The 17232-nt window shown below is 44.4% G+C and overlaps 1 protein-coding gene and 1 long non-coding RNA gene across 6 annotated transcripts in view; one reads left to right on the forward strand and one right to left on the reverse strand.

The window, feature by feature from the left end:
* The window catches only part of LOC140384639 (uncharacterized), a 363618-nt gene that overhangs the window by 287864 nt on the left and 58522 nt on the right, over positions 1-17232 (forward strand). The window contains exon 1 of one of the 4 annotated variants that reach the window (XR_011933114.1): positions 4479-4537. The exons of the other annotated variants lie outside the window; for them this stretch is intronic. This is a non-coding gene — a long non-coding RNA (uncharacterized lncRNA). Of the gene's footprint in view, positions 1-4478; positions 4538-17232 lie in introns of those variants that run through there. 4 annotated transcript variants of the gene reach the window in all.
* sbf2 (SET binding factor 2) overlaps positions 1-17232 on the reverse strand; it is an 857151-nt gene that overhangs the window by 6431 nt on the left and 833488 nt on the right. For both annotated transcript variants that reach the window (XM_072466526.1, XM_072466525.1), the window contains 3 exons: positions 9122-9306; positions 8671-8758; positions 8303-8434 (listed from right to left, as the gene is read on the reverse strand). In XM_072466526.1, the coding sequence (XP_072322627.1) occupies positions 8303-8434; positions 8671-8758; positions 9122-9306 (405 nt within the window). The remainder of the gene's footprint in view (positions 1-8302; positions 8435-8670; positions 8759-9121; positions 9307-17232) is intronic.

A 17232-nucleotide genomic window follows, 5' to 3' on the forward strand; every position in this document is an offset into this window, starting at 1 on the left:
GAAGGGAAGGTAAAAGCCATCAGAGAGGAACCTGCCCCGAGAAACACTACCGAGTTAAAGTCCTTCTAGGGGTTGATTAGTATTTTGGTAGATTCATCCCGAATTTGACCACCTAGTTAGCACCTTTGCTTGCTTTGTTGAAGAAACAACAAAAGTGGCTTTGGACAGCATCTCAAGATGAGGCTTTCAAATCAAGTAAAGCAATGGCTTCAGGCCACTAGTTTACTGGTCCATTTTGACCCTCAAAAGGAACTTGTCCTTAGCTGAGACTCGCCCCCATACAGAATGGAGCCATTCTTTCTCATTGATTGAATGATGGAAAGGAGAGACCGACGCCTAAGTGCCCCAAACTCTCTCTGAGCCAGAGAAGGCTTACTCTCAAATTGAAACAGAGGGTTTTGGCGCTTGTGTTCAGCATCAGGAAATTCCATCAATACAATACCGTCCAGTATGGATGACATGTCACAATACTGATGGACCATAAACATCAAGGAGGATAAGGCGATTCCCTCCCATTGTTGCATCTGCCCAAATACAACGCCAGGCATTGCTGCTTTCAGCATACAAATACATCTTGGAACATTGGCCTGGGGCCCAGATATGTCACGCTGATGCTTTGAGTTGTCTTCCGATGCCCATAAGCTGAACACGTCCAATGGTACCTGAGGAAGTCGTGAGGGCTTTAAACTTCTTCGACGCTGCCCATAAACACTAAACAAATCAGGACTTGGACACAAAGGGACCCTGTCCTGTCAAAAAACAGAAATATGGGTCGTAATTCAGCCACCGCGGAGCAACGGGTGAATCCTGTGAGAACCCCAAATCGGGAACATGAGTAAGACTACGAATACTAATAGGAGTAGAAGCCCACATGCACGTGAGATTTTGGTGGCTTCAAATAAATTAGATGAAAAAGTTATCAAAGAAGCTAAACAGCAAGAATTGGAGTGAATTTGGGGTATACACGGAAGTACCGGATAGGGGACAAAGAGCTCTATCCCACAGATGGATTTGCACGGAAAAGGTTCTTCCGGATGGAACTTATAAGGCAAAGGCCAGGCTCGTGGCAAGGGGATTTGATGAAAACTTAGAAGATCAGGATTTAAGGGAAAGGTTATTTTAAAGATCTTCTTGGCTTTATTAGCCACAAAGGCATGGGAATGCAAATCTATAGATATAAAAGCTGTCTTTTTGCAGGGGCATCAGCTCCAGAGACATTTTTCTCCGTCCTCCTGACGAAGCAGCTAACACAGAAGGGGTACTGTGGAAGTTGAATAAATGTGTATATAGATTAAATGATGCATCTAGAGTCTGGTATTTTTCGGTAAGGTCAGTTTTGTTAAAGTTAGGCTGTTGCCAGTTGAAAGCAGATCCTGCAATGTTTTACTGGCATTATAAAGGAAATCTTTCTGGCATTTTTATGGTGCATGTCGATGATTTTTTGTGGGGTGGGACTAGTGATTTTGAAGCTATTGTAATCTCTGGTCTGAGGAACGAATTCAGGGTTGGAAGTCAGGCTTCCGGTGCATTTAAATATATTGGACTGGAAATTGGACAGACTAAGTTAGGGGCAACTTTACGTCAGCAATCTTACTTGGAAAGCATCAGCCCAGTAGCAATTAGTTGTGGCCGAGTTTCACAAAAAGACGCAATGGTTTAAAAAAAAAAAAAATTGAGCAACTGCGAAGTTTAATTGGGCAACTGAACTGGCTAGGTAGACAGACTAGACTGGACGTGAGTTTTGATGTCTTAGAGTTGAGTACAAAAATGAATGATCCCAAAGTGGAAGACATAATAAGAGCAAATAAAGCGTTGGCCAAACTAAAAATGCAGGAGTGTGTTTTGAAGTTCCCGGTTTTAGGTGACCATAGGCACTTGAAACTCATAGTTTATAGTGATGCGTCCTATGCAAATTTATGTGATGGGGTTTCAAGCGCAGGAGGTTTTATAATTTTCCTTTTGGGGAACAATGGTAAATGTTGCCCGCTTGTGTGGGAAACAAAGAAAATAAGGAGAGTGGTAAAAAGCACTTTGGCTGCTGAGACGTTAAGCCTTGTAGAGGCGGTGGATATGGCCTTTTATATAAGTGCGATATTGACAGAAATTTGGGGATTAGGGGATTTTAGGCCAATATACCTATTGACTGTCACATTGACAATAAATCCCTGTGGGAAAATGTGCACTCTACAAAAAGTGTCAATGAGAAGAGGTTACGGATAGACATCGCAAGTTTGAAGCAGATGTTGGACAGAGGGGAAATAACAAAAATTAAATGGGTCGACAGTAGCTATCAGACTGTTTTACGAAAAGAGGGGCGAGTTCACAGAAACTTTTGGATATTGTTAATGAAGGGCGCTTGTTTCTGTGACTTTTTCCCCAAAAAAAGGGGGTTTGAAATCATGTGTGTGTTTTTGAGTTTCATGAAATTTTGTTTTCACCTAATTATTTTTTTTTCTCCAAGGAAGGGGAAACTGTTAAGTAATGGGTTAAGAGACATTGCAATTAGTTGTCTCATTTATGTTAAGTATCCATTAATTGACACTGATTTGTAAAGGGGCTTCAGATGGCCTCTGGTAGGTGATGTGAAATGAAATGAATGAAAATCGCTTATTGTCACGAGTAGGCTTCAATGAAGTTACTGTGAAAAGCCCCTAGTCGCCACATTCCGGCGCCTGTTCGGGGAGGCTGGTACGGGAATTGAACCGTGCTGCTGGCCTGCTTGGTCTGCTTTAAAAGCCAGCGATTTAGCCCAGTGTGCTAAACCAGTGAGAGTTTTGTGCAAAGGCTGTTAGAATGAAATAAATGGGTGTTTGTGAAAAAGAAACAGAACTTTAGACTCCTCATATCACAGCAACTAAAACATCTAGCACTAATAGGTCATCGATTTGGCGGCAAGGGTAGAGTTTAAGCAAGATCTTCATAAAAGAAACCATGACTCTTCAAAGGCAGAGAACCTTAAAAGTAAATGAGCCAGTTTTCATTCAAAACTTTAGAAGCTGGCCTTGCTAGTTCTCGGGGATTGTTGTGGCTAAGCCAGGCCTAATATCATATTGGTGCAGACCCAGGTAAGATGCTGCGAAAACATTTAGATCATCATTTGAGAAAAGAGCCTCTGCTGGAGCAAGTGGCATAACCAATACCCAGCTTGCCCACCGTTAATGCCGATGTATACATCAAAGAGACCAAGCAGGCCACTAGGAGAAGCAGTGGCCAAGGAGCTACCTGTACCCAAGAATTAATATGGGAGTCCGGCCCGAGCAAGACAACTCCAGAGAAAAAAACCTCATTGTTCTCAATGTTTCCGGAGGTCCATCACTAGATTGGAGTATTGAGATCGAAATCTTTCAGTACCTAGGAGGTACCAGAGGACTTGAAGGGTGTTGCGGTGAACATCGGGGACCGAGGTCTCGGAAGCCACATGACTCCCGGGCCACTGAGACCAAAACATGTGCAAATTAATGGACCGAGGGGGTCTTCAAAACTCTCAGACTAGGTCTGGCCTGGAAGAAGCGTTGGAGTCGCTGTATGGAAGGTATAGTTGGTAAAATAGCTTATAAATAGTTTCCACCTGTAAATAAACAGTTGTTGCTTTTTATCCACTGGTGGTCGGCTGAAGCTCCCGTTACTACATAGAATCCCTACAGTGCCGAAGGATGCCATTCGACCCATCGAGTCTGCACCGACCTTCTGAAAGTACACCCTCCCGTGGCCCACACCCTGCAAGCCCGTAGCCCCACCTAACCGTTGGCCATTAGCATGGCCAATCCACCTAAACTGCACATCTTTGGACCGTGGGAGGAAACTGGAGCACTCGGAAGAAACCCACACACACAAGAGGAGAATATGCAAACTTCACACCGACCCGGAATTGAACCCGGGTCCCTGGTGCTGTGAGGCAGCAGTGCCTCTGTACCGCCTATACGCAAACTCATATACAATCAGAAGTGGATATAATGGCAATTGTGTGCTTTCTCCGCAAATAGTTACCTTGAAATACTTTGCTCAAAAAGTCCAAATTCTTATTACTAAACTAGCTAAGAACTTGAAATAATCAATGTAAAAGGAACTTCAATGAAATCCAACTACTGGGAAAACATCAACTGCCTCTTACTCCCAACAGTCAAAAACAATATGAAACCCTTGAATTATCTGTAGATGGACTTCCAGTTGGCTTTGCAACAAAATTTGACTTTGCATCATTTGTACAGTGTTGCTTATTGGTCAGAAGAACTTACTTAAACTTTACGCTAATAGAACCCCATTCTCCTCAATTCATGTTCTGGGATCCATGTCATTAACTAATAATTACTAAATGAGAAAAGGTTAATGATCTACACTACTATGCTTTAGACATATTTATTGACTAAACTTCCTGAAGTGTAAGTCATGGATTTGGAGATGTACACTGTTTATTCTCACTGTTTACTTATATGGCTTTCAGCTGTGCATAGTAGATAAGTGATGTAATTTATTTTTCGCAGCAGCAAAGTGTTATGTATCCTTGAGGGATTTCAGCGATGGATGTTATGCTGATGAGGTAATCAAATTCTGTTTTAGCTGCAAAGAGATATTTAATGAATTTTTGTTGAATTGGACCATTTAATGTCATGGTAGCTTTTAGCATTTAATGCCATGGAAGCTTTTAGCAATGTGTTTTACAGTTGATTGAAATTCATGGCCATAGTTTCTCCAGAACACAGCCACACCACATAGGACACAGGCAGAGGAAGAAGCGTGCATTACTGAAAAACAGCAGCATAGGGGATACCAAGTGGGCACAAAGACCAAAACAAGGCAGAAACTTGTCCTGTTTAACTGGTATACATGGAGATAAGGAAGAATGAACCAAATGCTAACCAAGGTAACTGTGGAGGAGGAGGAAATTAAAGGTTATGGGGAAATAGAAAGATTGTAGTCTAAAGTCATTTGATAATCAAGTGGGTAGAGGGTATACGCTACAGTCACGATCAAGAGTCAAAGAGGGTGAGTTTCCTACTCAATAAGAATATTCTGAAGTAATTGTTAAAGGAGGGGCAAGAGTCAGAACCAACAAAATAGAGAAGATCAACAGGTCCTGCTGAGGGAGTATCAGGGCTAAATTTAAAGCAGCACCTTGATGGTGGTAATCTCCAAAATTACCACCCAGGTCACATGCTAATTGGCATAGGAATAAACAAATCAGGAAATTAAATGTGTGACAGAAAGATTGGTGTGGGAAGGCAGAGCACTAATTAATGGGACAGGCTGCACCAGCACTGGCTTTGGACCAAGGTCCTTGCAGTAAGCCTAAATGGGACTCTACAATGGACTTTAAACTAGTAAAGGCCAATTGGGGAGAGGTGGTGCTGAGGGAGAGATGGTTCAGATGGGCCTCAGGAGGAGGTCGAGATGGATCATCTACTCGGCACTTCTGACAGAAGATGTTTAGAAATACCTCATAATTTGCACCGATGTGCTGGGTTCACTCATCATTCAGGGTGGGGATATTTATGGACCCTTCTCCTCCAGTTAGTTGTTCGATTGCTGTTATAATTCACGACTGGATGTGGAAGCGCTGCAGAGCTTTACTTTGATCTGATCCTTTAGTTGTGGGCTTAGCTCTAACACATGCTGCCTCCTCTGTTTGGCATGCAAGTAGTCCTGTGCTGTAGCTTTACCAGGTTGCTTGTGATGCTCCTGGCAGACTTTACTGCACTCTTCATTGAGCCAGTATTGATCCCTTGCCTTGATGGTAATGGCAGGGTGACGAATATACTGGGCCATGAGGCTACTGATTGTGGTAGAATACACTGCTGATGGCCCACCAGCACCTCACGGAGGCCCAGTTTTAAGTTGCCGGGTCTGTTCTAAATGCAACTGTTCTTTTCAGTGTCTAGGACGATGCCAGGTGGGCTGTCGTGTTTCATTCCTTTTTGACTTTGTAGTGGTTTGGTACAATTGAGTGAGTAGCTCTGCCACTTCAGAGGACATTTATGAGTCAACCACTTTGCTGTGGGTCTGGAGTTGTGTGTAGGCCAGAGCAGGTAATGATGTCAAATTTCCTTCTCTGAAGGACATTAGTGAAGTAGATTTTACAACAATCGACAATGTTTCAACCAGCTTTTAATTCCAACTTTAGTAATCAAATTCAAATTCCACCAACTGCCGCACTGTTTTGAATTTGTGACACCAGATCATTAGCCTGGACCTCTGGATTACTAGTCCAGTGACAGTACCACTGCTTCTCCAGCTTTATAAATAACAAAAGGAGAAGTGAATTCAGGATAGGGCCACTAAGAAATTAGCATGATAAACTCACAAGAGATGATTCTGAAAATGGCTGAGTACCGATTAGATAACTTTTGTATCAGAATTCTCCGAAAGGATTGAAAAAGAGGCATTCCAAAAATGAGGATAGAAAAATTGAGATTAAAAAAACAAACTAACCAAACCTGAGGGCAAAAATTACTTAGCGTGACCTTCTCAGAGTATGGCCATGTTGGACCAATCTTCTGGAATTATTTAAAGGAATAACAAACAGTAGACAAGGTGGAGTTGATGAGATACAGGCATTTACAAGAGACTCGTGGCAGTCCATGTTCTGCAATACCTGGACAATCTTCAGGCTTAGGATGTTAAGTGGCAAGTAACACTTGTGCTATACAAGTTCCAAGCAATTACCATCTCCAACAAGAAATAATTTAATCATCTCGCCATGACATTCAATGGCATTACTATTGCTGAATCCCCCACTATCAACATCCTGGTAGTTATCATCAACCTGAACTGAACTGTTCTTTTACTGAATTCTGTGCAGAGTAACTCACTTCCTGACTCTCAAAACCTGTCCACCATCTAAAAGACCAAGTCAGGAGTGTGATGGAATACCCTTCACTTGCCTGGATGAGCACAGCCCCAACACTCAAGAAGCTTGACACCACCCAGAACTAACCAGCACACTTAATTGGCATCCCACCCACCACCTTAAACTTTCACTCCTTCCACCGCCAATGCACAGTGGCAGGCAGAATGTGCCATCTACAAGATGCACTGTAGCAGCTCACTAAGGCTCCTTCAACAACACCTTTCAAACTTTTACCACCTGGAAGGAGAAGGGCAGCAGATGCATGGGAACACCATCACCCGCCAGCTTTCCACGAAGCCACACTGCATCCTGACTTCAAAGTATATCGCTGTTCTTTCACTGTCACTGGATCAAAATTCTGGAACTTGTTCTCTAATAGCACTAAGGGCAGCACGGTGGCACAGTGGTTAGCAGGGACCCAGGATCGATTCTAGCCTTGGGAGTTGTCTGTGTGGTGTTTGCACGTTCTCCCCGTGTGAGCGTGGGTTTCCTCTGGGTGCTCCGGTTTCCTCCTACAGTCCAAAGATGTGCAGGTTAGGTGGATTGGCCATGCTGAAATGCCTCTTGGTGTCCAAAGATGTGTGGGTTGGGTGAATTGCCCATGGGTCAATGCGCAGGGTCGCAGGTGGCCTGGGTAGGGTGCTCTTTTGAGCGGTCGGTGCAGACTCAATCGTCTGAATGGCCACCTTCTGCACTGGAGGGATTCTCTGGAACAGCACTGTGGTGGTACCTACACCACAGGGTCTGCAGCGGTTCAAGAAGGTCGCTCACCGCCATCTTCTCAAGGGTAACTAGGGATGGAAAATAAATATTGGCCTGGCGAGTGATGCCCAAATCCCGTGAAGTAATCAATACAAAGAAAGACAAGGGATGTGATGTCAGGTGCCAGGTTGCAGGAATGGGCTGAAAGATGGCAACAAAATGGAAAAAAGGGTAGAAATTACAGAGCTATCTCTGTTATTCATTAAGTATTTGGACTCAGACATTGGTGGTATGAATATTTGTGGTTGATACCAAAGTGGACTGCACCAAACTGCAACGATATACAAAAGCGTAATACTGCAGATGCTAGAAATCTGAGACAACAATGCAAAATGCTGAAGTATTCAGCAGGTCAGGCAGCATCGGTGGACGGAAGCAAAGTTAAAGTTTCAGGTCAATGAACTATCATCAGTAACCAGTTCAGAATGGATTTCAGATTAAGTCAGTCCAAACAAATTGCTATGAAATTGCTAAAGAAAATCCTGCATAATCCCTGACCAGAAATTCCTCCTTTCAAAGACAAGATAATATATCATAATATGCCAAAGTTCTTACGTTTACACTTCTAACATTAAAAAGCGAGGATATTTGACCAAATGGTTCTTTCTAGTTCCAGGAAGATGGTCATATGCAATTTTTGCTGTTGCAAATTCTGGTCCTGCAAGTGGTATCACAATTAGGAGGATAAAAACTTACATCAAAGAATGCTCTCTCATTTGAATGCTTCGGTGCACCAATTGTTGATGATGCTGGAATAACCGACTCAACCTCAGCCAGGTCTATGAAACCTCTGGGGTTTGTATCTTCACCAGTGTCATAGTACCGTAACTAGAAGATAAAGTGCTTGAATCAGTTATACCAAGAGTTAAGTTCAAGAATGATCCCTGAAGATGTGACATACACAATGGCACATCTGCAGCTTATGTAAAATAAAACCCAGAATCCATTTTAAATGCATAATTTTCAGTTTATATATACAAATGATTACGATGTTCTTGTGCACCCATTTGCTCAAATTGTATTCACATCAAATGTTAACATGCTGAATAGAAATCTGACTGTACCTGGTGTTTAGTTACATCTAGAACAAACCATCGAGGTTTCCAGCCTTTTAGCAAAGCTCCTCTCTTGTAAAGCACACCTTCAAATGATCTACCAAAATGGAATAAAAATGACTTAAGGATTACAGAAATTTGATTGTTATTTTTAAACAAGTAATTTGAAAGATTGCAGCCTAAAAAGTATTTCAATGTTTCCAAAGTCAATAAACATATTTAAAATCAGCTTCCCTTTTGTTCAACATTTTGTACTTTGTATCTATCAGAGACTATCGAATATCTAAAGAACAGTGATATTTAAAACTTTATACATTAGATTCAGAGATTTTAACATTAACTGAACCATTCTAATCCATTTTTAGAATGGAAGCCTGAAAATAAGTTGGTGAATACATTTTGGGGATGGTACACATTGCAGGGAAGAAGAAAAGATCAATAATTTAGAAAGTGATAATACCTGTTCTCTACATCCTTTGAAGAAAACTGATTATACAGAGTTGCTGCTCTCCTTGTGTTTACTCCATTAGACGGTGATGTAGTAGTGCTCCGATCATTTTCACCAATCCCATTGTCTGCTAAATGTAGCATCGACCTTCTTTGAAAGGACTGCATATTAGATGCCATGAGTGATGAGGCCGCTCTCTGTTACAACAGAAGCAAAGGCTGAACTTAAAAACGAAAATCAACAATTCTTTCTGGACAATGTAGCCATCTGGGATGGCCATTTACAATAAGAAACATGGACGGTCGCAAAGCATAAAGGCAATTTAAGATTCAGGCAGGCTCAGAGCCTGAATGTATATATGTGAGCGAATAATCCAGACAGCTTCGAAACCCCCAACCGATTAGCATTTTGATGGCCCATCTCCGTAAGACAAAAGACTGATACTTGAGTAACCGATACAATCCCAGACATTTAGGTGCCACTCCCTTTACTCAGGAAGCATCAATAACAGGGTCAATGACCGCTTAGGACATGCCCAGCCATCAAGGCACCAGCCCCTTTATTGGCTCAAATCGAATACAGTGATCAAGAACTACCCAATTAGTGGGGTCCAAACCGAAGGACTGCCCAAAAGAGCGCGAACCCCCCCCCCTAAGGATAAAGAGAGACACTGCCATGTGTTCAACCTCTCCTGGACCTGGCGCTCCGGCAACGTCCACCTCCAAGTGCAGCCCCACCAGAAGCAAGTTCAAGTTCAACGCTCGCTACCAGACGGATGAGCCCAGCTGAGCAGCAGTTACTTCTCCAGACCCAATAGATCCAGAATCGATCAAAGGCCACTGTTCCTCTGACCTAAGCCGGGTGCCTGAAGTTAGGCACAGATTGTCATAGTTGATAGGTGTAGTTTAACTAGTAGTGTTTATGTTGCATGATCAATCTTGTGTGTAAATAAAGTACCCTTGATCTTGAACTAACTAACTGGTGCTTGACTCTTTGATCGATATCCGGTTGAACCTTGTGGTGATATCATTTGATACCTGGCGACTCTGAGCAATATAATATCGATATCTAAAGAAAGAAGGGCAACCTCATTGATTGCCATATTTATAGCAGGTAAAAAAAGGCAACACCAATACCTGCCAGCCTATTCCCAATTTGCTATTTGATCCATCACAAATTCATTTTTACAGAAATGAACAAGGATGCACCAATGCGTTTAAGTAATCCCTGATCATTTAGATATTTTACTTTCCCCATTTTCATCTTCCCTTGTACCACATCAAAATTGTTTCCTATCAGGTAGATCACAACCAATATACATCAGCTAATGCTGTTGAATTCAAAATAAGGTTCTACAAGATGTTCTGAAAACAATCGTGGATAACTTACTCAGTGAAAAATTACAAAAATTAAAAAGACAAATAAAATGCCATGCATGCCAAGATAAGAAAAATGGAAAAGTTGACAACTCCAAAAAGCTGATGGGCCAACTTTGTTGGAGGCATCTTGCAATAAGTGCTGTTCGACAATAAGATAGTAAGATTTAAGAATCAAGGATGAAACAGAGAACAGTAGTGAATTAAATTCAAGTCAGGTACAAACCAAAAAATTAAAGGAAAGAGAGGTTGGATTTAGAGAGACAGAAAATAAGTTTTTAACATTTTTAAATATTTTAAATCTCTGAAAAATTTACTGTTCAAATTACTCCTTTTCAGCTATAAAGACTGACTGGCTTTGTTAAAACTCTTAATTATGGACCCAAACACATTGTGCTCAGTTTAACGGGCAATTAACAAACACATCAAGTTTTTAAGAGGCTAATTGCAGCAAATCAACTAGCATGTTTTGGACATTTACAATTCACAGCATTTCTCTTATTCCCTTAAGCTTGCTGACCGATTTGTGCATTAACAACTGCATACATTCTAAACCCATAGTTGCCTTTTTTGCACAAAAAATTTGGAACATAAGAAATAGGAGTGTTCCTTCATTCAATGAAATCATGGCTGATTTATGTTTTAACTTTATATACCCACCGTTGTCCCATATCCCTTGATTCTTTAACAACCTCTGTTTTAAATTACAAATTGACTCAGCATCAAATGCCATTTTTAAAGAAAAGTTCCAAGCTTCTTCCACTCTTGCATGTAGAACTGCTTCCTAACTTCACTCTTGAAAAGCCTGGCTCTAATTTTTAGACCATGTTCCCTCATCCTAGATTTCCTAGTTGGTGAAAATAGTTTATCTATCCTATTAGTTCCCAGAGGTTACTTGGAAATTTACCAAATCACCCCTTAATCTTTTAAATTCCAGGGATATATCTTGGTTCATGCAATTTCTCCTAGTTATTTAACCCATGGAAACCAGGTATTATTCTAACAAATTTATATTGAAGTCCACGCAAGGCAATACATCCTTCCGAAGATGTGGTGCCTCGAACTGTCAGAATAGTCTACTTGGAGTCTAACCAGGGATTTGTACAGCTGCACATAACGTCTAACCTCTTGTACTGTAGTCCTCAAGAAATAAAGGCTAGCATTCTACTAGAATTTCTGATTATCTCTTGCATTTTGACTTTCCTTTTTCCCGCTCTTCCATCTACACTCCTTTCTCCTGTTTCTTTCTGCAACACGTTTTCCCCTTTTGCCTGTCACTGTTGATCTGCTGCATGAGGACACTGCAGAAAATGGGGAATTGCTGGTGACTGAAGAAGTTAATTGGAAAGTGATCACTGAACAAGTGGAGGCAGGACATGGTTTGAAGAGACGCATTATGACTGATGCAAAGACCAAGTAGCTACAAACTTTCCTGTGGATCAGAAGAAGCTGATCAAACATACATGCCTGTAGTGTATTGAAAATTGCATTGTGCATTTATGTCCACTTAAGGCTACCATACATATATAGCAGCAGGGGGAGTCTGGAAAAGGAAATAAAGGAATCCATGTTTTAACAGAGCATGCAATTCTGATTCCAAATGATTCTTACTGTATATCTCATTGTTCCTTTTTAAGAACTTTACAATGGCAATACCCCAGACATGAAATTTTTGGAAGGTGTCTACTTTCTGCAGACAGCACTATAAACTAAACATAAGAGGTGCATACTCCAGCTCTGGATTAGCAGAAGGAAAGCCTACACAGTCTATATACACACACCACACACAGAGGTTGCCAAAATAACAATCCAATCAAAAAGAATCTTGGATGATTGCAGAGAAGTGTTTCTTTGAAAGGAAAGTGACTCCATTCCTTGGTCTCACACTATCACTGAATTGTTGATTGATATGGTATTGTCAGTGCCCAATCTACCACTTTTGATGTGCATTTGGTGTCACCATTAATATTCACCGTTGGCAAAAGTGGATGTGACATTTCAAAGTCGTGATAATATGTTTTACAATCACATGACAGGAGAAAAAAGGCCTTACTTCCCCACTATGAAGATGAAGAATTGGAAGATGCTTTTGAGACAGTTACACCTGAGCAAGATGACTATGACTCAGCAAAAATGCATCAACAATCTATTTCACGCATAGAAAATATACAGTGGCCCAGATCTTCTGATCAGTGACAATGCTGCATGCACAGCAGCTGCCTGCAGAGATCAATGCGTGTTTACATTTTTGAAAGTGGAATCTTTCGATCCCTGCTGCAAGCGGAGAATCCCGCTGCTGGATGGGGCGTGTTGCTCAGGAAAACGTGGCTGGCGGACTGGAGAATCCCGCTCATAGTGAAAGAGGAGGTAATAGAGACTTGATGGGCTAGGAATTTATAAAAATGAGATATTAGGTAGGCTAGCTGTACTTAAAGTTGCTAATTCACAAAAAATGAATGATACTTCCAAGGATACTGAGGGAAGTGAGGGTGGAAATTGTGGAGGCATTGGTCATAACTTTACGATCTTTCTTCGAAACAGGGGTGATGGCAGAGGACTGGAGGATTACAAATGTTACAATCTTGTTTGAAAATGATGCAAGGATATGCCCAGCAGTTACAGTCTAATCTGTTTAATTTTAGTAATGGGAAAGCTATTAAAAATGAGTATTCAGCAGAAAGTTAACAATCATTTGGTCAAATGTCGATTAATTCAGGAAAACCAGATGAGAAAAAATTGTGTTTAACTAACCTAATTTGAGTTTTTTAGATGAGGTAAAATGAGGGTAGTGCGGTTAATGTGGTCTACATGAACTTCCAAAAGACATTTAATAAAGTATCACATAACAGGCTTATCAGCAAAGTTGAATAAAAAAGGAAAGTGGCACTTCCGGTGGCGGCGATGAGTGAGTGAGCCGCACATTTGGTGGCTCTCACTCCGGCTGGATTTGAGGACCTGGTTCCCCGGTTTTGCGGGACTGTGGAGCGCTGGAAAGACAGCCACAGAGGTGCTGAGGAACGGGCAGAGCTGCATGGAACCACGGGAGAGCAGAAAGCAGCGAAAATGGGAGAAGAAGGGACAAAGGCAAGGTGCAGGGGAAGCTGACCCAGGAGCAAAGATGGCGGACCTACGGACTCGGCGATCCAGCAAGCGCTGGAAAACATGCTGCAGGTGATAAAAAGCAGTTTTGAGTCGTTGAAGCAGGATAACTTGGACCCACTTCAGAAGGCAGTGGATCAGCTGAACCAGAGATTGGATGCGCAGGACGAAAAAGTTAAGGAGCTGGGAGAGGCGTTGGAGGAGCAGGCGGACGCGCAGACGATTGCTGCACTAGAAGTCGATGGCCTGAAGGAGAGACAGAGAAGCCTGCTGGACAGAGTGGAGGAGCTGGAAAATAGAGCCCGCAGACAAAATCTGAGGATCATCGGCCTCCTGGAGGGGGCTGAGGGAGCCAATGCCACAGCGTTTGTGGCTGACCTGCTGATGCAGCTGATGGGGTCTGAAGCCTTTCCGCGACCGCCAGAGCTGGAGGGGGCACACAGAGTACAGGCGAGGCAGATGCGACCAGGGGGGTCCTGACCGTCCGATGGTGATCAGGTTCCACAGGTTTGTGGAGAAGGAGTGGGTGCTGCAGTGGGCAAAGAGCGCTAAGAGCAGCATGTGGAATAACAGTGTTCTTCGCATTTATCAGGACCTAAGCCAGGAGGTGGCCAGGCGGCAAGCAGCCTTTAAACAAGTTAGGAAGTGTTGTTCAAAAAGCACGTGAGGTTTGGTCTGTTCTTCCCGGCTCGTCTTTGGGTCACGCATCTGGGCCAACACCACTACTTCTCCGAGCCCGAAGAAGCGATGGACTTCGCGAGGGATCAGGGGCTGGTCCCGAAGAAAGGACCCACGGACGCAAGCTAGGGTCCGAGACTTACCGTTTGGGGGGATGCCTACTGTGCCTAGACTGTCGGTCGACTGTTTACTGCGTTAAAGGTGCCATGTGTTGTATTTTCTGGGCAGCTTTTGCCTACAGGGGATGCAGGGGGGGGGGGGGGGGGAGATCCCCCTCTCATATGTTCTTTTCCTTTTTTGTTGCTTTTCTCGCTTTTCTGCTGCGGTGGGTGCCTTTTATCATGTTCTCTGGGGGTGCTGGAGCCTTCATTGTAACATAAGGGTGGCCGGTCAGCAATGGGGATTAAAGTTGGTTGAGGGTTTTCGATTTTTATGTCTATGGTTTTTATGTTTGGTATTGGGTGGATGATGTATGGGTACGGGGTTACTGTGTTGTTATTGTATTAATGCTCAGAAAGGTTAACACTTATCTGTGTACACAGCTGGAACTGTATTGTACCTGGAGCAGCCTCGCGTTGCTGTTTGATGTTTCCAGCTTGTTTGATCTTTCCCATTTTAGTTAGGCTGCTCCAGTGGGTCGGAGTGGGGGATGGTGTGTTGATGAGTGGGGAGATGAGGTCGGGGAAACAATGGGAGTGAGACAAGTGGGCGCCGGAGGGGTGAGTCACCGGGCTAGCAGATTGGCTACTCAAGGAAGTCAGGTGGGGAATAAAGCCAGTAGATGGCAGGGGTGGGGCTATCGGGAGATGTTGCTGGGGGAAGGGAGGGAAGTTATTCTGCTGACGTAGGAGGGGTCTGAAGTAGGTAATGGAGAGGAGGTCGGGGGTGGAGGCGGCCAAGAGCGGCGCCGCGCATGGGCTGGGGCGGGCCCAAGAAAGGATATGGCTGACCGGCGAGAGGGGGGGGGGGCGCCCCAACCAGGCTGATCACCTGGAATGTCAGAAGACTAAATGGGCCAGTTAAAAGGGCACATGTGTTCGGGCACTTGCGGGCTCTAAAGGCGGACGTAATTATGTTGCAGGAGACACAAGTGTCGGACCAGACTAGGCTAAGGAAGGGCTGGATCAGCCAGGTCTTCCACTCGGGCTTGGATTCTAAGCCCGGGGGGTAGCAATTATGGTCAATAAGCGGGTTCAATTTGAGGCGGAGGGCGTAATCGCAGACGGTGGGGGCAGATTCCTTATGATAAGGGGCAAGCTGGAGGGGAGGAAAGTGGTGCTGGTGAACATATATGCTCCGAACTGGGACGACGCTGACTTTATTAAAAGAGTGCTGGGGAAGATCCCCGACCTAGACTCACCTAAGTTGATGATAGGGAGGACTTTAATACGGTCCTCAACCCGGTGCTAGTCCGGTCATGTCCCAGAACGGGTAGGTTCCCAGCAATGGCAAGGGAGCTGAAAGGGTTCATGGAGCAAATGGGGGCTGTGGACCCATGGAGAGCCGGACAGCCGACGGAAAGGGGCTACTCGTTCTACTCGCATGTTCATAAAGTATATTCTAGGATTGATTTCTTTATCTTGAGCAGGGACTGTGTGGGGGAGGTAAAGAATACGGAATACTCGGCAATCGCTATCTCGGACCATGCCCCACATTGGGTGGACCTGCAGGTCGGTGGGGCGAATTACCAACGCCCGCAATGGAGGTTAGATGTAGGATTGCTGTCGGAGGAGGGGATATGTGAGAGACTGCGGACGTGTATGCAAAATTACTTGTAGGTGAACGATACGGGGGAGGTTTCAGCAGCAACCCTGTGGGAGGCGCTGAAGGCAGTAGTGAGGGGGGAGCTGATCTCAATTCGGGCTCACAGGGATAGGATGGACAGAGCAGAAATGGATAGATTGGTTAAGGAGATTCACTGGATAGACGAGGAGCATGCGGGGTCCCCGGGGGAGGACCTACTCAGGGAGAGACGGAGACTGCAGGTGGAACTGGGAGTGCTATCCATGAGTAGAGCGGTGGAACAGCTTAGGAAGGCAAGGGGTGTGGTGTATGATCATGGGGAGAAGGCCAGCAGATTGCTAGCGCAGCAACTCAGGAAGAGGGAGGCGGCCAGGGAAATAAGTAGGGTGGTGGACGGTGAGGGGAGCAGAGTGGAGGACCCGTCAGGACTGAATAAGGTGTTTCGGGACTTTTATAGTAAGCTCTACACTTCAGAACCCCCAGAGGAGCCGGGGAGATGAAACGGTTCCTGGACGGACTAACCTTCCCAAAGGTAGGCGGGGGACTGGTGGACGGGCTGGGGGCCCCGATTAGAGCGGAGGAGGTACTGGGGGGCCTAAAGGCCATGCAGTCGGGGAAAGCCCTGGGGCCAGATGGATACCCAGTAGAGTTTTACAAGAAGTTCCTGGAAATAGTGGGACCGGTCCTGACTAGGGTTCTCAATGAGGGGAGGGACAGAGGGACCTTGCCGCCGCCGATGTCGCAGGCCACCGTCTCGCTGATATTGAAGCGGGACAACGACCCGGAATCCTGCGGGTCATACAGGCCGATCTCCCTGATCAATGTAGATGCCAAGCTCCTGGCGATTAGAATTGAGGACTGCGTACCAGAAGTGATTGGGCACGATCAGACAGGGATTGTGAAAGGCTGGCAGCTGACAGCTAACTTGAGAAGATTGCTTAATGTGATCATGATGCCCTCGACGGGCAAGGAGGTGGAGGTGGCAATGGACGCTGAGAAGGTCTTCGACCGGGTGGAGTGGGGCTATTTATGGGAGGTACTCGGACGGTTTGGGTTCGGGGAGGGACAGGTTAATTGGGTCAGACTATTGTACTAGGCCCCAAAAGCTAGCATAAGGACGAACAGGATGTCAGATTATTACAGGCTACATTGCGGGACCAGGCAGGGATGCCCACTCTCCCCGTTGCTGTTCGCGCTGGCCATAGAACCGTTAGCGATTGTGCTGAG

Source organism: Scyliorhinus torazame, chromosome 10, assembly GCF_047496885.1.
Source record: "Scyliorhinus torazame isolate Kashiwa2021f chromosome 10, sScyTor2.1, whole genome shotgun sequence".
NCBI lineage: Eukaryota > Metazoa > Chordata > Chondrichthyes > Carcharhiniformes > Scyliorhinidae > Scyliorhinus > Scyliorhinus torazame.